Source organism: Theropithecus gelada, chromosome 16 (assembly GCF_003255815.1).
Source record: "Theropithecus gelada isolate Dixy chromosome 16, Tgel_1.0, whole genome shotgun sequence".
In the NCBI taxonomy this organism is placed as follows: domain Eukaryota; kingdom Metazoa; phylum Chordata; class Mammalia; order Primates; family Cercopithecidae; genus Theropithecus; species Theropithecus gelada.
The window spans coordinates 59,831,261-59,854,050 of record NC_037684.1 but is presented as its reverse complement, the minus strand read 5'-3'; the positions used below and the strand labels follow the sequence as shown (position 1 = coordinate 59,854,050).

Sequence of the window (22,790 nt, the reverse complement as noted above, 5' to 3'; positions counted from 1 at the left end):
AAAAAAAAAAAAAAAAAAAAAAAAAAAAAGAAACAAAATACGTGTGCCCAATATCCATATGCATTTTGCAAGAACACATGGAAACAAAAGGAGATCATCCTGGCTAACCCAGTGAAACCCTGTCTCTACTAAAAATACAAAACATTAACCGGGCGTGGTGGCAGGTGCCTGTAGTCCCAGCTACTCAGGAGGCTGAGGCAGGAGAATGGCATGAACCCGGGAGGCAGAGCTTGCAGTGAGCCGAGATGGCGCCACTGCACTCCAGCCTGGGGGACGGAGCGAGACTCTGTCTCAAAGAAGGAAAAAAAAAAAAAATCGAGACCATCCTGGCCAACATGGTGAAACCCTGTTTCCACTAAAAATACAAAAATTAGCCGGGCGCGGTGGCAGGCGCCTGTAGTCCCAGCTACTCAGGAGGCTGAGGCAGGAGAATGGCATGAACCCGGGAGGCGGAGCTTGCAGTGAGCCGAGATGGCGCCACTGCACTCCAGCCTGGGCAACAGAGCAAGACTCTGTCTCAAAAAAGAAAAGAAACAAAAGGAGACATCAACGGTTACCACGGTTACTTACCTGGAGTGGGAGGACAGGGAGGGATAGATTTTAAAAGTTCAAACAACATAAAATATGAAATCTCATATTTTCAAGGTAATGTCTATTAACAGGCATAGATCCTTCCTGATCATTACTGCATGCAGCCAAATACAGGTATTTTGACAGAATGTGATTGCATGTGGATTACAAGGGGAGCCTGATGGGTCCACACAGCCCAGGGGTTTGCAGGCGTTGTGATAGGCATGGGAGATGTTGGTGGCAGGTGCAGCGCCCTGCAGGCAGCTCTGGCGGGGAAAAGGAGAGATTGAGCTTGAGAGGACGTGTGTGGTGAGTTGGAAACATTTTCTGGCTCAGTGCACACCTGGCCAAGGAAGAGCAGAGGAGGAAAAAGAGGCGGCTGAAGAAGCGCATCTTTGCAGCCGTGTCTGAGGGCTGCGTGGAGGAGCTGGTGGAGCTGCTGGTGGAGCTGCAGGAGCTTTGCAGGCGGCGCCGTGACGAGGATGTGCCTGGTGAGTGTCTGAGCCTGGCAGAGGGTACGGGGCTGGGGCCCCGCTTGACTTCTGGTGCCCATCTTCCCCTCCCCTCACCAACCCGTGGGGCTGGAGTGTGAGGGGCCTTGAATTCTGGCGAGGGACTTTGAACTTGACTCCAAGGAGAATGGGGAACCACAGAAAGGTTTGGGCAGGTGAGAGTCGGACGAGAGCTGGGGGGTGAAGCTGGAGAAGGCCACTGTTCAGGCAGGGCGGGGACCCTGAAGCAGGGCTTGAGAAGGGGAACGGTTCCGGGCAGCTCCTCAGCCAGTAGCACGGGCAGGACTTGAGGACCTGGGGAGTGAGGGACAGGGGGTCCAGCATGGTGCCATGTAGACTTTGGTAGCCTGGTGGCTGGTGGAGCCCTGGGTGTCTCAGGGACCAGTGCAGTATCAGGTTGATGGGGAGGCCATGAGCTGAGCTTTATTTGCAGGCCTGAGGAGGGGGCAGGCTGGAGACAGAGGTTCTGGGGTGGACAGTGGGAAGCCACACCGTGGGGAAAGAGTAAAAGGCCTCAGATAAGGCTCCCATGGGCCACAGAGAGCAAGGAGCCAGCAAAGGAGACGGAGGAGGAACAGCTGGAGAGGGAGGAGGAGAGCGGCCAAGTGTGAGACCTGCGAGCAGGGGTGTAGAGCAGGGGCTTGAGGTCTGCGGCTGCAGCTCCCACACCCTCTGAGCTGGGAGGGCCAAGGGCAGCCGGGCCCCGCCTGTAGCTCCGTCCCACGGCCCTGCCTGCAGACTTCCTCATGCACAAGCTGACGGCCTCCGACACGGGGAAGACCTGCCTGATGAAGGCCTTGTTAAACATCAACCCCAACACCAAGGAGATCGTGCGGGTCCTGCTTGCCTTTGCCGAAGAGAACGACATCCTGGGCAGGTTCATCAATGCCGAGTACACAGAAGAGGCCTACGAAGGTATCCTGCCCACAGAGGGGCTGTGCAGACAGGAGTCTCTGAGGGTGCGAGGGTGCGGGGCCGCGGGGCCACTGCTGGCCAGGCCACGTGGAGGCACGGCTGCCACTGAGGAGCCCCAAGCATGTAGCATGGTGCCTGGGAAGCTTCAGGTACCCCTCTCTTTCTTCCTTCATTCTGCAAATAATTTTGAGCATTGGTTCTATGCCAGGCATTGTTTTTGGCATGGGCATGCATTGGTGAACAACACAGGTTAAAGTCACTGCTCTAAGGCTGGGCACGGTGGCTCACGCCTGGAATCCCAGCACTTTGGGAGGCTGAGGCGGGTGGTTCATCTGAGGTCAGGAGTTCAAGACCAGCCTGACCAACATGGTGAAACCCCGTCTCTACTAAAAATACAAAAATTAGCCGGGCGTGGTGGCAGGTGCCTGTAATCCCAGCTACTTGGGAGGTTGAGGCAAGAGAATCACCAGAACCCAGGAGGAGGAGGTTGCAGTGAGCCAAGATTGCCATTGCACTCCAGCCTAGGCAACAGAGCAGAACTCCATCTCAAAATAAATAAATAAGTAAAGGAAGAAAGAAAAAAGGAAAGAAAGAAAGAAAGAAAGAATCACTGCTCTAAATAAGATAATTTTAGATTGAAAATATTATGAAAATAAATGAAGATAGTGTGACAGAAAGTGACTAGGGGAGGGCAACTTCAGCGTGGACAGTCAGAGTGGTTGCTTTTGGCCTGAGGCTGACATGATGAGAAGGATCAGGGCAAAAGCCCCAAGATGGGACTGAGCTTGGCACATGGTTGAGCAGTGAAAAGAAGGCTGGAAGTGAGGCAAGACAGCTGGGCAGGGGCCACCAAAAGTCCACAGTTAGCATCATCATCATCATCAACTGTCCCCAACTGGGTCTCAATTTTGTGGATTTCTTTGTAAGTGGGCCAGAGATGGTGCTGGGAGAGCAAATCTGGGAGAGTGGCTCCCTCCCAGGAAATCCACTGGGGAAAATCAGTGAGATGTGTCTTTATTCGAGTTTTGGAGTCAGTCAACAGCGCTTTAGGGTCTTATGAGGTGCTTGTGGCAAAAATGATTGGCTTAATTATAATTGGATGCCATCTTGCTGATATGCTGGGGGCACTAGATGTTTGAGCTTTTTTGTTTTTGTTTTTTGAGACAGTCTCACTCTGTTGCCTAGGCTGGAGTGCAATGGCGCGATCTTGGTTCACTGCAACCTCTGCCTCTCAGGTTCAAGCAATTCTCCTGTGTCAGCCTCCCAAGTAATCGGACTTACAGGCACCCGCCACCACGCCTGGCTAATTTTTTTGTATTTTTAGTTGAGATGGGGTTTCACCAATTTGGCTAGGCCAGTCTCAAATTCCTGACCTCAGGTGATCCACCTGCCTTGGCCTCCCAAAGTGCTGGAATTACAGGCGTGAGCCACCACGCCCTGCCACATTTTAGCTTTTTCCAGGTGGGAGTTTAACTTTGGCCCTTAACCCTTCTCATGGGAGAAAGGTCACAAACTGTGATTTATTATTTGAACTCTGCAGGCTTTCAAAAGCATTTTTTGTTATATATAAGAACAAGTCAAGGATTGTGACAAACTAGAAGGTATGGAGTAGAGGAGAGGAAACCTAGGGAAGACTGCTGCAGCTGAGTGCTAAACTGCACACGGAGCTCCCTGGTAGCCAATGCAAAGAGAGAAACCGGATGAACCATATCACATTCTCAGCCTGTCTCTAGGGAGTTGACAGTAGTCCTGTAGACAGGGAGGTTCAGGCCAGTGCCTCAAGCTTGCTTGTCCTAATTCTTCTCCCTTTTCAGTCCCCTTTGTCTCCTCCTTTCTTCTTGTCAGCATTGCAGGACTTATGAGCTATCCTTTGTTAGCAACATGTTTCCTTTGAGGGCAGGGATGAAGTCTGTTGCCTATAGTTGATTTCCTGGTGTCCTTAGGGTCTCACATAAGAGATACTTAGTATGTATTTTTTGAATGAGTGAATAAAAGAAGGTTGTTAGTGTTTCTATGAAGGCTTTGCTGTCCTGGTCACAAATCCTTACCTCTCCCTGTTCTCAACCTCCCCTTTCCCTCTCCTTTCATGAATCTGCCTCTTGCTGGGGCGAGGAGGTCTAGGGGGCTGCGGGCACCTCCTCTCTCTCTGAATGGTAGGAGAAGCCATTTATTCTTGTCTCCCTGGAAACCAACCCCACCACCATTTTGACCCGTCTGCTGGTGCCTTCCTTCCTCTCAGCATTTCCTCCACCTGGAGCAGAGGGGCTCCAGGACCAGCAGAGTAGCATTCTTCCACACTTTGGGCAGGACCCAAGGTGACCACTCTGGCTGTCCACTCTAAAGATGCCCTTCCCCAGTCATGTTCTGTCACACTACCTTCATTTATTTTCATAGCATTTTTAATCTAAAATTACCTTATTTAGAGCAGTGACTTTATTTATTTATTTATTTATTTATTTATTGAGATGGAGTTCCGCTCTGTCACCCAGGCTGGAGTGAAGGGGCGCAATCTCAGCTCACTGCAACCTCTGCCTCCCGGGTTCAGGTGATTCTCCTGCTTCAGCCTCCCGGTAGCCAGGACTACAGGCAACTACCTTGCCTCTCTGAGTCTCAGTTTCCCCACTGGGCAAGGGCAAATATTTCCTCCCCGTGCTGCTAAGGGGAACCAATCACAACTTTTATCATTTTAAAGCATTTTATCAGAGGCCTTCAGAATTTTACTTTTTTAAGCAATTCTTCAATGAAGACATTTTTATTATAAAAAATTTAAACATAACGTTAAGATATTAGCATAATAAACCTCTATACATCCATCATCAGATTCAATATAACAGTTTATTTTTATTATTTTACTTTATTTATTTATTTATTTAGAGACAGGGTCTCACTCTGTTGGGCAGGCTGGAGTGCAGTTGCACGATCACGGCTCACTGCAGCCTTGACCTCCCTGGGCTCAGGTAATTTTCCCACCTCAGCCTCCCAAGTAGCTGAGACTATAGTTGATTTCCTGGTGCCCTTAGGGTCTCACATAAGAGATACTTAGTATGTATTTTTTGAATCAGTGAATAAAAGAAGGTTGTTAGTGTTTCTATGAAGGCTAATTTTTCTATTTGTTGCAGAGATAGTGTTTTACCATGTTGCCCAGGCTGGTCTGTAAATCCTGGGCTCAAGCAATCCTCCCGCCTCTGCCTCTCAGTGATAGGATCATACACATGAGCCACCGCACCTGGCCTAACAATTTATTTTTAATTACATCCACATCACATGAATAGAGTTTTGTTTTTTTTTTTTTTGAGACAGAGTTTCACTCTTGTTGCCCAGGCTGGAGTGCAATGGCATGATCTCGGCTCACCGTAACCTCTGCCTCCTGAGTTCAAGCAATTCTCCTGCCTCAGCCTCCTGAGTAGTTGGGATTACAGGCATGCACCACCATGCCTGGCTAATTTTGTATGTTTAGTAGAGACAGGGTTTCTCCATGTTGGTTAGGCTGGTCTCGAACTCCCAAACTCAGGTGATCCACCTGCCTCGGCCTCCCAAAGTGCTGGGATTACAGGAGTGAGCCACCGCGCCTGGCTTAGAGTTTCATTGTAAAGCAGCCCAGCATTTTACATAAGTTTTTTTTTTTAAAGTCCTTTACCCATATATAGAAAATTCCTTAAAAGGAATTTTCTAGGCCTTTGACATATGTGTGTGTATATGTGCACACAGAAAAAGTTTTACTGATTTAACATAAAATAGTATCATACTGTCTATATTCTACAAGTTGTTTTTTTTTGATTAACTATATGTCTTAGAGTGCTTCTTATGCCAAAACATGAAAGTCTAGCTTCTTTTCACCAGCTTGGTCTGCAGTTGCGGCCGCACCCTGGCTAATTTCACCACTCCGCCATTGACAGACACTCAGGTGTTTCCAACCGTGTTGTTGTGACACTCTCACAGTGCACGATCTTGTCTATGACCCTGTGCACAGGTGCACATTTGTTTTGTTTTTTGTTTTTTGTTTTTTTTTTTTTGAGACGGAGTCTCGCTCTGTCGCCCAGGCTGGAGTGCAGTGGCACGATCGGCTCACTGCAAGCTCCGCCTCCCGGGTTCACGCCATTCTCCTGCCTCAGCCTCCCGAGTAGCTGGGACTACAGGCGCCGCCACCTCACCCGGCTAATGATTTTTTTTTTTGTATTTTTAGTAGAGACGAGGTTTCACCGTGTTAGCCAGGATGGTCTCGATCTGCTGACCTCGTGATCCGCCCGTCTCGGCCTCCCAAAGTGCTGGGATTACAGGCTTGAGCCACCGCGCCCGGCCTTGTTTTAAAAAATATTTTGAATTGGGATATTTGGGTTCAAGTGCATGTACATTTGAAGTTATAATAGTGGCCAGGTGTGGTGGCTCATGCCTGTAGTCCCAGCACTTTGGGAGGCCGACGCGGGAGGATCACCTGAGGTCAGGAGTTCGAGACCAGCCTGACCAACATGGTGAAAACCCATCTCTACTAAAAATACAAAAACTAGTCGGGCGTGGTGGGGCACGCTTGTAATCCCAGCTACTTGGGAGGCTGGGGCAGGAGGATAGCTTGAACCTGGGAGGCGGGAGTTGCAGGGAGCCGAGATTGTGCCACTGCACTCCAGCCTGGGCAACACAGCAAGACTCTGTCTCAAAAAAAAAATTTTTTTTAAATAAATAAATAAAAGTTATAATAGTTATTGCCAAACTTGTCTCTAAAAGATACTAATTTACTCTCTCCCCATAACAGACTACAGAAATACTCATTTCCTACTCATCACTAATACTGCAAATTATCCTTTTTTTTTTTTTGGTCTTTTCCAGTCTGGCGTGGAAAGGGTTAACTCTTTAGGTTCTAATTTTCATTTTCCTGATCACCACTGATTCCAAACATCTTTCACTTTGTTTATTTACTGTGTGTCTTCTCCCCTGTGAGGTGCTTGTTGATCATCTTCGTTTTCTTTTAGGTTGTTTGTCTTTCTATTGATTCGTAGGTGCTTTTAATATATTACAGACTTTTAAAAACACATTGCTTTTTTTTTTTTTTGAGACGGAGTCTCGCTCTGTCGCCCAGGCTGGAGTGCAGCGGTGCGATCTTGGCTCACTGCAAGCTCCGCCTCCCGGGTTCACATCATTCTCCTGCCTCAGCCTCCCGAGTAGCTGGGACCACAGGTGCCCGCCACCACGCCCGGCTGATTTTTTGGTATTTTTTAGTAGAGACGGGGTTTCACTGTGTTAGCCAGGATGGTCTCGATCTGCTGACCTCGTGATCCACCCATCTCAGCCTCCCAAAGTGCAGGGATTACAGGCGTGAGCCACCGCGCCTGGCCGCCTTTTTTTTTTTTTTTTTAAGACAGAGTCTCACTCTCTAGCCCAAGCTGGAGTGCAGTGGCGCAATCTACACCTCCTGAGTTCAAGTGATTCTTCTGCTTCAACCTCCCAAGTAGCTGGGACTACAGGCGTGTGCCACCACACTCGGCTAATTGTTTTGTGTTTTCGGTAGAGATGGGGTTTTGCCATGTGGGCCAGGCTGGTCTCGAACTCCTGACCTCAAGTGGTCCACCCGCCTCAACCTCCCAAAGTGCTGGGATTACAGGTGTGAGCCACCGTGCCCGGTCCAAAAACACATTGCCTTTTTATATATCTCAAATATTTTCCCCAGCCTATCACTTGTCTTTAACTTTCATTAGGATGCATTCAGGAATATAGATATCTCTGAGGTAGGGGGATTGCTTGAGCCCAGGAATTCAAGACCAGCCTGGGCAACACGGCAAGATCCTGTCTCTATAAAAAATTTTAAAAATAAGCCAGGAGCGGTGGTGCAGGCCTGTAGTCCACACATGTGTGTGTATATATGTACACAGAAATAGTTTTATTTACTTAATTATTTAACATAAAACAGTACCATCATGTCTGTAGTCTACAAGTTGCTTTTTTTTGATTAACTGTATGTCTTAGAGCATTTCTTATGCAAAATATGAAAGTCTAGCTTTTGGGAGGTTGAGGCCGGAGGATCGCTTGAGCCCAGGAGTTCAAGGTTGCAGTGAGCTATGCTCACACCACTGCACTCCAGCCTGGGTGACACAGCAAGATCCCGTGTCAAACAAACAAAGAAACAAACAAACAAAAAACCAAAAAACCCCAAAACCAAAAACCTTTATGTAAACAAATATGTCAGCCTTTTCTTTATGGTTTCTGCCTTTTGGATCTTGCTTAAGAAGGTCTTCCTGACCAAAAGGTTAGCTATAAACCAACTTTCTAATTTGTTTTAAAGCTTAGTTATTTAATCCACCAACACTATTTTTGTTCATGGCATTGTGGCAGCTCTTTGGAAAATGCTGTTTCTGTTGGTGCATTTTGAGACCCTCTCCCGCTCCAGCCTTCTGGTCCCTTCCATCTGGAAGTTCTCTGGTCTCCAGCAGGCTTAGTGTCCCTTCCTCTGCCCTTCTTTCCTCTTGCTGTGTCACCAGCGTATCGTTCACCCACCACCAGGGCCGGATACCTACATCTTACCTGAGACCCCTTTCTCCCCAGCTGGGCATCCTGAAGGCTCTTTCTCCTGAGGGTCTTTGGGCTTCCTCCTTTCTCCACCCTTCTTGTGCCCTCCACCTCCCCTTAGTCCAGGCCTCATTTTTTTTTTTTTTTTTTGAGATGGAGTTTCACTCTTCTTGCCCAGGCTGGAGTGCAGTGGTGTGATCTGGGCTCACTGCAAGCTCCGCCTCCCAGCTTCAAGTGATTCTTCTGCCTCAGCCTCCCGAGTAGCTGGGATTACAGGCATCGCCCCCACGCCCGGCTAATTTTGTATTTTTAGTAGCGACCGGGGTTTCACCATGTTGGTCAGGCTGGTCTTGAACTCCTGGCCTCAGGTGATCCACCTGCTTTGGCCTCCCAGTGTGCTGGGATTACAGGCCTCATCATTTCTTTCACTGGTCTGGGCTGCTTCTAACACATCCTCCAATTATGCAGCCAGAGGGGTCTGAAAACACCCATGCACCAAACACCAAAGTCTCATCATACCAGTTTCCTAATTCAAGGCCTTCTGTGACTCTGGCCCTTAGCATAAGCTCTGCCCTCTCACCCTGGCTGATGAGCTGGCCCCACCCAGCCTGGCCAAACTTCTGAGGTCCCAGGTCAGAGAGCTCCGGGAAGCCCCCTGGCGCTCTCTGGCTGTGAAGGGCCCCCTGGGTACCGCAGCTCCGGCACCCCTCTGAATCGTAGCGCCTGGTTCTCAGTGACACTGCGGGCTTCTTGAGGAAAATAATCGAAGTTGCATCTTGTGCACCCCTGACCCCCTCACCTGGGGCCGGAGCGCGGAGCAGGCGCTCCACACACATTCCTCGGTCCGCGCAGGCAGGAAGGAAGCAAAGAATGAGGCTGGGATTCCTGGTAGCCGGCGACACAGACCGGAGCTCTGATGTCCCCATGGGTTCGGGGAGGGCATGGAGGCCAGAGACGGGGGAGGGGCAAGAGGCCCCGGTTCCCGGCGCTGAGGCTCCGCGCGTCCCGGCCCGGTCCGCAGGGCAGACGGCGCTGAACATCGCCATCGAGCGGCGCCAGGGGGACATCGCGGCCGTGCTCATCGCCGTCGGCGCCGACGTCAACGCCCACGCCAAGGGCGCCTTCTTCAACCCCAAGTACCAGCACGAAGGCTTCTACTTCGGTGGGTGCCGCCCCCGCCTGGCGCGGAGTCTGGGAGGAGGGAGGAGGGAGAGGAAGTGGGGGAGGAGGGAGGAAGGAAAGAGGGAGGAGGGGGGAAGGAAGAGGAAAGGACGAAGGAGGAAGGAGGGGAGGAGGCAGAGGGAGGAAGGAAGAGGGAAGCAGGAAGGAGGGAGGAAGGGAGGAGGAGGGAGATGGAGGAGGGACAGGGAGGAAGGAGGGAGGAAGGAGGGAGGAAGGAAGAAGGAAAGAGTAAGGAGGGAGGAAGGGAGGAGGAGGGAGAGGGAGGAGGGAGTGGCAGGAAGAAGAGGGAGGAAGAAGGAAGGAAGAGGGAAGGAGGAAGGGAGGGAGGAGGGAGAGGGAGGAGGAAGAGGGAGAAAGGAAGAGGAAAGCAGGAAGGAGGAGGAAGGGAGGAGGGGGAAGGGAAAGGGAGGAGGGGGAAGGGAAAGGGAGGAGTGAGAGGGAGGAAGGAAGAGGGAAGGAGGAAGGGAGGAAGGGAGGAGGAGGGAGGAGGGAGAGGGAGGAAGAAGGGAGGAAGAGGGAAAGACTAAGGAGGGAGAAAAGGAGGACGAGGAGGGAGAGGGAGGAGGGACTGGGAGGAGGGAGAGGGAGGAAGGAAGAGGGAAGGAGGAAGGAGGGAGGAAGGGAGGAGGGGTAAGGGAAAGGGAGGAGTGAGAGGGAGGGAGGAGGGAGGAAGGAAGAGGGAAGGAGGAAGAGAGGAGGGGGAGGGAGGAAGGAGGGAGGAGGAAGGCGGGAGAGAGAGGAAGGGAGAGGGGAAGAAGGAGGGGGGAGAGGGAGGAAGGGAGAGGGAGAAAGGGAGGAGGAAGGAGGGAGGAGGGAGAGAAAGGAAGGAAGGAGGGAGGAAGGGAGGGGCCACCTCGCTCTGACCTCTACCCTCACTGCCCCTGCCTTAAGAGGCTCTGGTGCCCCGGAAGACAGAGCTGGGAGGGGAGGAGGCTGGGCATGTCCATCTGAGCAGGACACCAGGGTGGACCAGAGAAGGAGGGGCTGGGAGGAGGTGTTGGGGGAGGAGTCCATGTTCTGGGAGTGTCACCTGGTGGTCTTAGAAGCGTTGTCCTGGGCAGCCCTCTGAGAGAACAGAGACCTGGGAGGGAGGCTGAGGAGGGAGCCCCATTTTACAGGCGAGGAGAAGGCTCTGCGAAGGGAAAGGACTTGCCCCGGGGTAGCAGGGCATTGACTTAGATGTCCTGGCCTCCAGCTCTGACCTCTGTGCCCGGGCCCAGTGCTTCTCAGGACTACAGAGAGGTAGTCAAGAGTGAGAAGGCAGAGTTCCCCTGCCTGACAAGTCACAGAGTCCAGAAGCGACTGGGGTTAGGATGCTCTAGGAAAAAAAAAAAATGAAATGCATAATTTAGATAGAGTGAAAGTCACCCGTTTTAGAGGACAGTTCTGTTCATTTTCACAATGCGTCCTCGAGTTGATTAACCACCACTGCAATCAGGACAGGGAACAAATGGCTCTGTCACACTCAAAAATTTCTCTGTGCAACTTTGTTGCAGAGGAGACCCCTCCTTCCACCCAGTCTTGCCTGACTGATGATCACCCATCTGTTTTCTCTTCTGGGTGGTTTTTTTTTTTTTTTGAGATGGAGTCTCACTCTGTTGCCCAGGCTGCTGGAGTGCAGTGGCACCATCTTGGCTCACTGCAACCTCCGCCTCCTGGGTTCAAGTGATTCTCATGCCTCAGCCTCCTGAGTAGCTGGGATTACCTTCTGGGTGGTTTTTTGATCAGCAGGACTAGCTAGTCTGCGCTCTGGGCAGCCCTGGGTGTCCAGGTGTGGGTGTCCTGGAAAACAGGGTCTTGTCCAGTTCATAGTGTGTCCCCATTGTCCTGCATAGGACCTGGTTGGAGCTGGTGTTGGGAAGCATTTGTTGGGTGGGGTGAGGAGAGGGGAGGCAGCTGAAGACCTGGTGTCCAGGACTGGTCGTGTCCCAGGCTTGCTGTGTGACCTCATGTGAGTCACTTGCCTTATTTGTTCTTAACAAGCATTTATTGAGCACTTACTATCTACATCAGGTACTGTTCTAGGTATTTGAAATATATCACTGAACAAAACAGAAATCCTTGCCCTCATGGAGCTTACATTCTAGACAGGGAGAGACCATCGGTAACAAGCATTATAAATAAGCATTTTATATAGTATGATGCAAAATGATAAGTGCTCTTAAAAAATACAAAGTGGACCGGGTGCGGTGACTCACACTTGTAATCCCAGCACTTTGGGAGGCCGAGGCAGGTAGATCACGAGGTCAGGAGTTCAAGACCATCCTGGCCAACATGGGGAAGCCCCGTCTCTACTAAAAATACAAAAAGTAGCCGGGCATGGTGGTGCACGCCTGTAGTCCCAGCAACTCGGGAGGTTGAGGCAGGAGAATTGCTTGAACCCAGGAGGTGGAGGTTGCAGTGAGACGAGATCGCACCACTGCACTCCAGCCTGGCGACAGAGTAGGACTCTGTCTCAAAAAAAAAAAAAAAAAAAAAAAAAGTAAAGCAGAGGACAAGGAATGAGGAGTTCTGTCTGGGGCAAGAGGAGGGTGGATTTTAATTTTAAACAGTGTTTAGGGTGGCTCATTGAAAGGTGATGTTTGAGCAAAGACATGAAGGAGGTGAGGGAGTAAGTGACTCGACTGTCTACAGGCAGAGGGGATAGACGAGCGAAGGCCCCGGGGCCTCCTGTTGGAGGAGGTGGAAGAAGGCCATTGTGGCCGGAGGGAGTGAGTGATGGGGAGAGGAGGTCAGAGGATGCAGGGCTTAGTGGGCTGCCGTTGGAACCTGAGCTTTCATTCTGGGAGAGGCACTAGCAGGTTGATCTGGCCGCTGTGCTGAGCAGAGGATTAAAAGGCCAGGGTGGAGGCAGGGAGGCCAGTTAGGAGGCTACCGCAGTGATCTAGCTTCACTCTTCTCCATAGAAGCGGAAGATGGGGAGAGGGCCAGGGAACCTGAGTTGCCAGTCCTGCTGAGATAGGATACGGGCCCCAGTCCTGGGTCTTGGGGGACGCTGCTTCTGGCCCATGAGAGAACCAAGCTTCAATGTGCTCACCCGCCAGGTGAGACGCCCCTGGCCCTGGCAGCCTGCACCAACCAGCCCGAGATTGTGCAGCTGCTGATGGACCACGAGCAGACAGACATCACCTCGCAGGACTCGCGGGGCAACAACATCCTCCATGCCCTGGTGACCGTGGCCGAGGACTTCAAGACGCAGAACGACTTTGTGAAGCGCATGTACGACATGATCCTACTGCGGAGTGGCAACTGGGAGCTGGAGACCACTCGCAACAACGATGGCCTCACGCCGCTGCAGCTGGCCGCTAAGATGGGCAAGGCCGAGGTGGGGCCATGGGGCGTGGGGAAGCGGGAGGTCGGGAGGTCAGGAGGCACAGCTGCCACTCTCTCAGCGCCAGGGGCCCTATTGGGGATTCAGAGACCACAGCCTCAGCCTTGAGAAGGTCCCAGACTTAGGTCCAGAAATGCAGTGGCTTGGCGGCCCGAGGCGGGTTTGTTCTGAGGGGCCACGCGGAGCTGGTGAGATGCAGCCCACTCTCTAGACTTCAGTCCCTAATACGCCGCGTTTCCATCTCTTGTCCCTAGGCTGGGGGAGTCTGAGGCTGAGGTGACACAGAAGCCCCAGCAGGGCTGAGTGGGTGGCCCTTGGGGCCTTCTGCTTCTCACGGGGACGGGAGTTCCAGAATGGCTGCTCTAGGCCCAGAGCTAATATGCTGCCATCTCCCAGTTATGGAGAGACCCCAGCCTGTTTGTCTGGCTGGAACTCTTTTTTTTTTTTTTTTTGAGACGGAGTCTCGCGCTGTCGCCCAGGCTGGAGTGCAGTGGCGCGATCTTGGCTCACTGCAAGCTCCGCCTCCCGGGTTCACGCCATTCTCCTGCCTCAGCCTCCCGAGTAGCTGGGACTACAGGCACCTGCCACCGCGCCCGGCTAATTTTTTGTATTTTTAGTAGAGACGGGGTTTCACTGTGGTCTCGATCTCCTGACCTTGTGATCCGCCCGCCTCGGCCTCCCAAAGTGCTGGGATTACAGGCGTGAGCCACCGCGCCCAGCCTGTCCGGCTGGAACTCTGTGCCGTGTCCCCAGCTGAGAGTGTGGCTGCTTTGGGCCCTTCTTGCCTTGTGTGATGTGGCTGAGATAACCGAGGCTTAGCTGGGAGCCTTGGTGAAGACTTGAGCAGGGCTGGGCTCGGATCTCTTTCAGGGACCGGTGTCATGGCTTGGTCTGAGACGTTCTTAGGGGACGGATTCTGGGGTCCAAGTGTGTTCCTCAGCCTCACTGTCTCACTCCTCTGCGAGGAGGCTGTGGCTCCTGGGACGCCACCAGAGGACACTGGGGGGTGGTGGCTGTTAAGTAATTGCAGCTCTGCCAGCCTCAGGGTACCCGCCTCCCTGGTTAGCTGCCCCGAGGGCCTTGGTCCTGTCCCAAGTGGTCAGGCCTGGGGCCCACAAGGGGCCTTTTGATTCGCCTGTGGGGGAGGAGGAGATGGAGAACTGCTTCAACAGAGGAGGAATTGTCTGTCTGCCTCCCCGCAGCTCCTGCCTCCCCTCAGGGTCACAGCTTGCTGGGGCTTTGAAGAGTCAGCTTGTGGTTGCGGAAGGAGCCTTCTCCAAGGCCATCTTCCCTGTGTGCCACTGTGGCGGGTGCTGTCCCTGCCACCTCAGCCCAGGGAGGAGGCTTCCTACATGGAGCATGGCCCCAGGACCCCCTTGTTTTCTGGGGGACAATGTGCCCGCTGTGACCGGCCTGGGGGAGGCACCTGTCCCCCGCTTCCCTCCTCTGTTCTGTGTCCTCCAAAAAACTTTCCTGGATGCTACCCAGGTTGGCCACCGTCCTGGGGCTTTTATAGGCTGGGGTGCGGGACGGAGAGACCTGGCCCTTATCCCTAGAAGCTCTCTGCCTGGGCTGTCATGACAGATGGGATGAGAACCCACGGGGTCTTGTGAAGCCAGGTCTCTGACACTGTCCTTCCCAACAGTCCCTTCCTCTTGGGTCTTGAGTTGGTGCCCTAGGAAGCTCATGTCTCATCCTGGGGTAACCCAGGGCTCAGCTTTTTGGAAGTAGGAACCAGAGACAGCGGGTCTGCATCCAGCCTGCACTTTGGAGCTAGCCAGGAAGGTCTCCTGGGTCCCACCCTGGAGATTTTGATTTCATTAGATGCTGTGGGAATTTTTTTTTTTTTTTTTTTTTTTTTTTGAGACTAGACTCTCACTTCATCGCCCAGGCTGGAGTGCAGTGGCACAGTCTTGGCTCACGGCAACCTCCGCCTCCCCGGTTCAAGTGACTCTCCTGTCTCAGCCTCCTGAGTAGCTGGGATTACAGGCGTGCACCCGCACGCCCGGCTGATTTTTGTATTTTTAGTAGAGATGGGGTTTCACCATGTTGGCCAGGCTGGTCTCGAATTCCTGACCTCAAATGACCCGCTCCTCCTTGGCCTCCCAAAGTGCTGGGATTACAGGCATGAGCCACCGCACCTGGCCCATGCTGTGGGAATTTCTAAGTTTCCCAGCGACCCCAACATGCAGCAGAGTTTGAGGATCACTGACCTACCGAAGTCCTGCGGGCCTCCCTGTGGGGCGTGGCGTTTCTCGTCACCAGCTGTCTGGCCAGAGTGGTGAGCCGCAGCTGGAAGGGTCTTGGCTGATGGTGGGCTGGGGACACTGAGAACACTTCTGGCTTCTCCTCAAGTCCAGAGCAAACGGAAACTGTTTCTAAAAAATCATCCGTGCCTGGAGTTTTCACTGAACTGGGGCCCCAGCTGGCGTGAGGCGTTTCAAGCCGATTGTGCAGCTTGCTGCAGCCTTCGAAGAACCTTCACAGCTTTTGTCCCCGGTGTTCACATCCCCCAGTGAGATGGGCAGAACAGCAAGCTGTGTGCGCATTCCGCAGATAAAGACGGGGCCCAGGGGCCATGGCGCCAGGCGCAGAGGCAGGTCTCCACCCATCCTGGGCGGGAGTATCTCCTGGGCCCAGCCCGCCTCTGGCTGGTCCAGCCCTGTTGGCCTCAAGCCCCTGTTCTGCAGCTGACAGCTGTTCCTCGTCCTGTCCCAGATCCTGAAGTACATCCTCAGTCGTGAGATCAAGGAGAAGCGGCTCCGGAGCCTGTCCAGGAAGTTCACTGACTGGGCATACGGACCCGTGTCGTCCTCCCTCTACGACCTCACCAACGTGGACACCACCACGGACAACTCCGTGCTGGAAATCACCGTCTACAACACCAACATCGACGTGGGTCTCCTGCGCAGGCAGGGAAGGGCAGGGAACAGAGGGCTGGACCTCAGGCCAGGGGCTCCGAGGACGCTGGGAAGACCCAGTGCTGCCAGCTCCACCCCCCCGTGTCTGCATCCCCCACTCTGCTGCCTCAGTGGGCAGAGTCAGGCACAGAAAGGGCGAGGCCTGGGACAGATGCTGGGCCCGCCTCTTCCTGGTTGACCTTGGACTGTAGACCTGAGTGGTGGTGGTGGGGGCAGGTGGGGGTCTTCCGGTCCCAGTATCCGGGGCTGTTTGGGTGTGGGTGTGGGTGACAGGGTGGTTGGGGTTGATCCTTTCCGTATTGTTTCTCTCCCACCCCCCTGTTGGTGTATATGGCCAGGCTTAGAATTCTTTCTTCCCCAAAACCTGGTCCCAAATGAGGGTCAGAGGGTGCGCTGAGGAGCAATCAGGGAGGCCTTCCTGGAGGAGGCTAGAGGGGAGAGTTTGGTGCCACCGGAGGTGAAGAGAGGAGCAGCTATGAGAGGTATTCAGCTCTTGGGGGAAGTGAGGCAGCAGGCTGGGTCTTCCTCCTTCATACTTTACCGAGAGTCATGCTTCCCAGAGTCTCCTTGCCTTGGGTCTTCCCAGACCCTCACGGCAGCCTGGTTGGTAGGACAGGGATTGTTAGGAGTTTTATAGGTGAGGAGTCTGAGGCCCAGAGAGAGTCAGGGGCTGTCCTAAGGTCACACAGCAAAGGAGGGGCAAACTGGGGCTGGAACCCCTGTCACTACCTCCTGCCCGCTTCTATCCTCCACTTTCTGCTGTGCATCGAGTCCTCAAGCCCAGGCTCCTGCGGCCTCTGACTACTGCCTGAGTACCGCGGGGAGGAGCCTCAGGAGCGGGAAATCGCCCTCCCAGCATTTCCAGCCAAACCAGTCCATTGGGCATGATGATGGACCCCTTCTGCCGGGGCGGCGCTGCCTCAGAGCTCCCACAGGCCTTTGGCAAACGGTCGCTCCTTGTCTCCCTCATCTCCATGGTGACTGGTGGCATTCTACCCCTAGAACCGGCATGAGATGCTGACCCTGGAGCCGCTGCACACGCTGCTGCGGATGAAATGGAAGAAATTTGCCAAGTACATGTTCTTTCTGTCCTTCTGCTTTTATTTCTTCTACAACATCACCCTGACCCTCGTCTCGTACTACCGCCCCCGGGAGGAGGAGGTACGTGGGCCCCGTGGAGGGGAGAAATGGGGCGATCAGAGCTGGAGGGGCTTGGAGCTGCCCCACGTGCAGATGGGAAAACTGAGGCCCAGAGAGGCCAGGAGATTTGGATGGGGTTCCCCAGTTGTCCTTCACGTTTTCTAGGGGACTGAATAAGTCTTCAGTGCTTAGTTGGGCTAAGCTCCAGATGCTGAGTTCCAGGCAGACCCATGTTGTGGGGAAAGTTGGAGAATTCGGAGACTCAGGCCCTGACCAGGGTCTCTGTCAAAATATAGAACTGACTGGGTGTCTCTGCTGTGAGGGCTGCAGGAAATGGGAGGACGCTCTCCCTGCCCGCCGGGCCTCGGCTTCCCATGCGTCACGTGGGGCACAGAGCCTCGGCTTTATTGAATGGTGCGGTGAGGCCGTGTTGAGTGTCCGGATATGAATGGGTTCTGGAAAGGCTATTGCAATGGAGTGTGAGGGTTGTTAGCACCGATTGGCTGATACTCATCGTCGTAGAGTTTCGGGTTTCCATCAAGGGTGGGGAGGGTGGGGTCAGGGAGCTGCTCCTCCTTCTCTTGCTCTGTACAGAGATCGGGTTTCATGCTGGCTTCCCGCCTGGCTTGAGTGTTCTGGTCCCTGTAGAGTTGGTGCCAGCCCAGTCCACCTTACTCCCTGTTCCGACCACCCCTCTGCTATCCCTCCAGGCCCTCCCGCACCCCTTGGCCCTGACGCACAAGATGGGGTGGCTGCAGCTCCTCGGGAGGATGTTCGTACTCATCTGGGCCACGTGCATCTCCGTGAAAGAGGTGAGTGGGTCACTCGGCCCCTCTAGACTGCCCCGCGAGGCAGGCAGGTGATAGCAGGCCTGGCCTCCATCCCTCTCTGCTCTGCCATTACTGCTGGGGGGCTTCAGGGAGGCATTTCCTTCCCAAGCCTTACCTTTCTGAGTGATAACATGGGAAAAAATGGATAAGACTGGCCTATCCTACCTACTTCATCCATCTACTTCCCTATCCATCTGCCCAGCTATCCACCATGTATCTACCTTCCCAGCCACTCAGTGTCCCTTGTCCTCTTCCACCCCCATCCACCCATCTGATCACCTGCCCTCTTTCATGGACTCAGCCACTCATTCATCCATTCACATGCCCGCTTATCCTTACCAACCATCCTTCTATCCTTTATCCAACCATCTTTCCATCTCTCCATCCATCCATCCATCTGTCCATCCATCCATCCATCCATGCATCCTTCCATCTATCCATCCATCCATCCTTCCTTCCTTCCATCCATCCATCCATCCATCCACCCATCCATCCTTCCTTCCATCCATCCATCCATCCATCCATCCATCCATCCATCCATCCATCCTTCCATCCATCCTTCCATCCATCCATCCATCCATGTATCCTTCCATCTATCCATCCATCCATCCATCCATCCATCCATCCATTCATCCTTCCATCTCTCCATCCATCCATCCATCCATCCATCCATCCTTCCATCTATCCATCCATCCATCCATCCTTCCATCTCTCCATCCATCCATCCATCCATCCATCCATCCATCCTTCCATCTCTCCATCCATCCATCCATCCATCCATCCATCCATCCATCCATTCATCCATCCATCCTTCCTTCCTTCCTTCCTTCCTTCTATCCATCCATCCATCCTTCCATCTATCCATCCATCCATGCATCCATCCATCCATCCATGCATCTTTCCATCCATCCATCCATCCATCCATCCATCCATCCATCCATCCATCCAGTGAATCAACACATATAATCTGAGCACCTTCTATGTATGTGTGGCCCTGGAGGAGGTGACAGGGATGGGACGAGTTTGCTGTCTTTGAGTTCACAGCCTGGTGGGGGACATAGCATGGGCATAAACATCAAGACTTTATGATAGACCAAAAAAGACCCTAAGGTGGGTTCAGATCAGTGTTCAGAGGAAGGGGGTGACTTTTATCTGGGGACAGGGAATGGTAGAGATGCTTGAAGGCAGAGATGGCACTTATTCTGGTGGGGTAGGACTGGGCACGAGGACAAAGTCATTACAGGGTGGGTATGGGGAACAGCATGAGCAAAGGCTCGGAGGCTGGAACGCTAGGCTGGATTTGGGGAGTGGAAGGTGGCTGCAGTGATAGTACCGCTTTGCAGGTTCTGGGGTGAGGATGGGGTAAGGAGTGAGGGAGGTGAGAAGATTGGAGGGAGCATTCACCTTCACCGTGGAGGTGCCTACGCCCCCCAGGCACAGGCCCCCTTTCAGATCCGCCACCTGGACTCTAGCCCGGCCTTTGCGCATTCAGCCCTCACTGAGTCTTGGTGCTGGGGAAGTACCCCCTGCTCGGCTCCCTGGTGAGGGTCATGCAGAGAATCAGCTCCCCGGTGAGGGTCACGCAGAGGCTCAACCCCCCAGTGAGGGTCATGCAGAGGCTCAGCTCCCCGGTGAGGGTCATGCAGAGAATCAGCTCCCCGGTGAGAGTCATGCAGAGGGTGCAGTTTGTCTTTCCTTCCTGGCCTTAGGGCATTGCCATCTTCCTGCTGAGACCCTCGGATCTGCAGTCCATCCTCTCGGATGCCTGGTTTCACTTTGTCTTGTAAGTAGGTCTGGCCCCTCGGTTATCGCCTCACAGGCGAGGTTGACGTCCTGTATGGCAGCTGCCGCGTCCCCCTGGAACAGCCAGCCTGCCGTGCCACCGTGTCCCAGTCACTCTGCCGTGGTTACACGCCAGGGCTCTCCTGTCTTCCTCCCCGCAGGAGACACGTAGACGCCCATGGAGAGGGTCAGAAAACGTCAGGGCTGCCGGGCGCAGTGGCTCATGCCTGTAATTCCAGCACTCTGGGAGGCCGAGGTGGTGATGGCCGACTCACCCGTCACAGAGCCCCAGGCAGAAGGCAGCCTGGAGTAGAGAAGGCAGGAACAGGCTTAGCAGTCCTGTTTACGGAATTTTTTTTTTTTTTAATTGAGATGGAGTTTCACTTTTGTTGCCCAGGCTGGAGTGCAATGGTGTGACCTCAGCTCACTGCAACCTCCACCTTCCGGATTCAAGCAATTCTTCTTCCTCAGCCTCCCGAGTAGCTGGGATTACAGACGTGCGCCACCACACGTGGCTACTTTTTATATTTTTAGTAGAGACGGGGTTTCGCCATGTTGGTCAGGCTGGTCTTGAACTCCTGACCTCAAGTGATCTGCCTGCCTCGGCCTCCCAGAGTGCTGGGATTCCAGGCGTGAGCTCCCGTGCTGGCCTCTTCTGCTTCTTATTTGTTTTGTTAGCGTGGAGGGAGACATTCTTCCTCGTTTCAGTCTAAAATGCAGTTGATGAATCCGATGGTTTCTCTTACAACCGTGCCTGCGTTGTGACTTTGGTTAGCTGTTTTATAATTTCGGAAACTGCCTGATGTTATAAGACAGTGTTTTTATCCTGATGTCTGCATATGACTGTGTAGGAGTAGATTTTGATTTTGTATGTTTGCGATATATTGTACTTAAACACATTTAAACCGTGGGCCAGGCACGATAGCTTGTGCTTGTAATCCCAGCACTTTGGGAGGCCAAGGTGGGTGGATCATCTGAGGTCAGGAGTTCGAAACCAGCCTGGTGAAACCCCCCTCTCTCTACAAAAAATACAAAAATTAGCCGGGTGTGGTGGCATGTACCTGTAATCCCAGCTACTCAGGAGGCTGAGGCAGGAGGATTGCTTGAACCCGGGAGGCGGAGGCTGCAGTGAGCTTAGATCGTGCCACTGCACTCCAGCCTGGGCAATAGAGCGACACTACTTCTCAAAAAAAAAAAAAAAAAAAAAAACCACAAAACCAAAAACAAACAAAACTTAATTGTGGTAGAATACACGTAACATAAAAGTTAGCATTATAACCGTTTTTTAAGCATACAAATTAATACTTTGAAGTACATTCACGTTGTTGGGCAGCCTTTAGACCTGTTTTCGTCCTGCAAAACTGAAACTCCATACCCATTAAACAACAGCCCCTGTTCCTCTCCTTTCCTGGCCTCCTGTAACCACCATTCTTCCTTCTTTCCCTGTGAATTGGACTATTTCAGGTACCTCATATGTGGAGTCATATAGTGGAGTCATCTAGCTTATTTCACTTAGCATATATCATACTTTAAAAAGATTTAATGCCAGGCGAGGTGGCTCACGCCTGTAATCCCAGCACTTTGGGAGGCCAAGGTGGGTGGATCACCTGAGGTCAGAAGTTCGAGACCAGCCTGGCCAACATGGTGAAACCCCATCTCTACTAAAAATACAAAAATGAGCCAGGTGTGGTGGTGGGCACCTGTAATCCCGGCTACCAGGGAGGCTGAGGCAGGAGAATCGCTTGAGCCTGGGAGGCAGAGGTTGCAGTGAGCAGAGATTGTGCCTCTGCACTCCAGCCTGGGTGACACAGTAAGACTCTGTCTCTGCCTGCAGCCCCCCCCCACCCAAAGAAACCACCACGATTTAAAAAGTAGGGTTTGGGGGACTTTTGTTATAATTGGCTTATAAGTATAGATATTGGCAGTTTTTGTCATTTTGGTTAAAAATGCAATCATTTACCACATCTTCGGTCTACTCCAGTAGTTCTCAAATCGACGTGGGAATCAGAAATTACGTGGGTGATTTAGATTATTTTTCTACTTTTGTTTTTTTTTTTTTTGTAGAGACAAGGTCTCACTATGTTGCTCAGGCTGGTCCTGAACTCCTGGCCTGAAGCGCTTCTCTTACCTCAGCCTCCCAAAGTGTTGGAATTACAGGCGTGAGCCACTACGCCAGGCCCGTGTGGGTAATTTAAAAAATATATGGCCTCTGGGGCAGCACTCTAGAATCTTCTGCGGCCCTGTGGAAGTGTGTTTTTTGTTTTTTTTTTAAGTCCCCACCAGCTGCAATCAGCTTACCACTTGCTGTGACTGGCATCTGGTGCTGTCTCTACAGGCTGAATTCTATGGTAGCCAAATGGATCTGAGGCAGCCTGATTCTGGTCTCTTCAGCATCCGTCACGGGGGTGACTGCTCAGGGGGTTTAAGGGAGGTTTGGGGGATTTGCATATCTTTGCCCTGATGCTGAGAAGTAAGTAAGGCCCGTGTTTCCTGTGTCTCCTGAACAGTTTTATCCAAGCTGTGCTTGTGATACTGTCTGTCTTCTTGTACTTGTTTGCCTACAAAGAGTACCTCGCCTGCCTCGTGCTGGCCATGGCCCTGGGCTGGGCGAACATGCTCTACTACACGAGGGGGTTCCAGTCCATGGGCATGTACAGCGTCATGATCCAGAAGGTGCGTTGGGAGCTGTGCCGGCGGGAGGGCCCTTTTTCAGATGGGGAAGCTGAGATCTGGAGAGGAAGAGGGGCAGGTCACTGCTCTTTCTCCCAAATGCCATGCGCTCCCTTTGCTTTCGGTCAGGCTTTACGTGTCCAGACCTTAAATCCCCCAGGCTTGTGGGGCGCTGGGGAGGGGTACACTTCGTGGAGGAATGTTCTCACCCCGGGCAGTGGCGTGCTGGTAAACATTTAACAACCGCTCTGTGTGTGTGTGTGTGTGTGTGGGTGGAATATGTATATATATACGTGTATGTACGTATACACATACACTTATACAGTTTACTATGTAAAGGATGTGTATCACGCAATTTGCAAATAATGAAAATATACAATACAGTTTATTGTAAATTCCACGTAGCCAAGTCTTAGAATAATTTGTTGCTTTTTTTTTTTTT

At 52.6% G+C, this 22,790-nt stretch overlaps 1 protein-coding gene across 5 annotated transcripts in view; it reads left to right on the top strand.

Annotated features, from left to right (window-relative positions):
• Window positions 1–22,790, top strand: part of TRPV3 (transient receptor potential cation channel subfamily V member 3) — a 48,764-nt gene that overhangs the window by 14,203 nt on the left and 11,771 nt on the right. For all 5 annotated transcript variants that reach the window (XM_025362909.1, XM_025362913.1, XM_025362912.1 and 2 more), the window contains 9 exons: window positions 907–1,061; window positions 1,821–1,997; window positions 9,514–9,654; window positions 12,719–12,999; window positions 15,724–15,900; window positions 16,929–17,087; window positions 17,777–17,878; window positions 19,606–19,679; window positions 22,186–22,351. In XM_025362909.1, coding sequence (XP_025218694.1) covers window positions 907–1,061; window positions 1,821–1,997; window positions 9,514–9,654; window positions 12,719–12,999; window positions 15,724–15,900; window positions 16,929–17,087; window positions 17,777–17,878; window positions 19,606–19,679; window positions 22,186–22,351 — 1,432 coding nt within the window. The remainder of the gene's footprint in view (window positions 1–906; window positions 1,062–1,820; window positions 1,998–9,513; window positions 9,655–12,718; window positions 13,000–15,723; window positions 15,901–16,928; window positions 17,088–17,776; window positions 17,879–19,605; window positions 19,680–22,185; window positions 22,352–22,790) is intronic.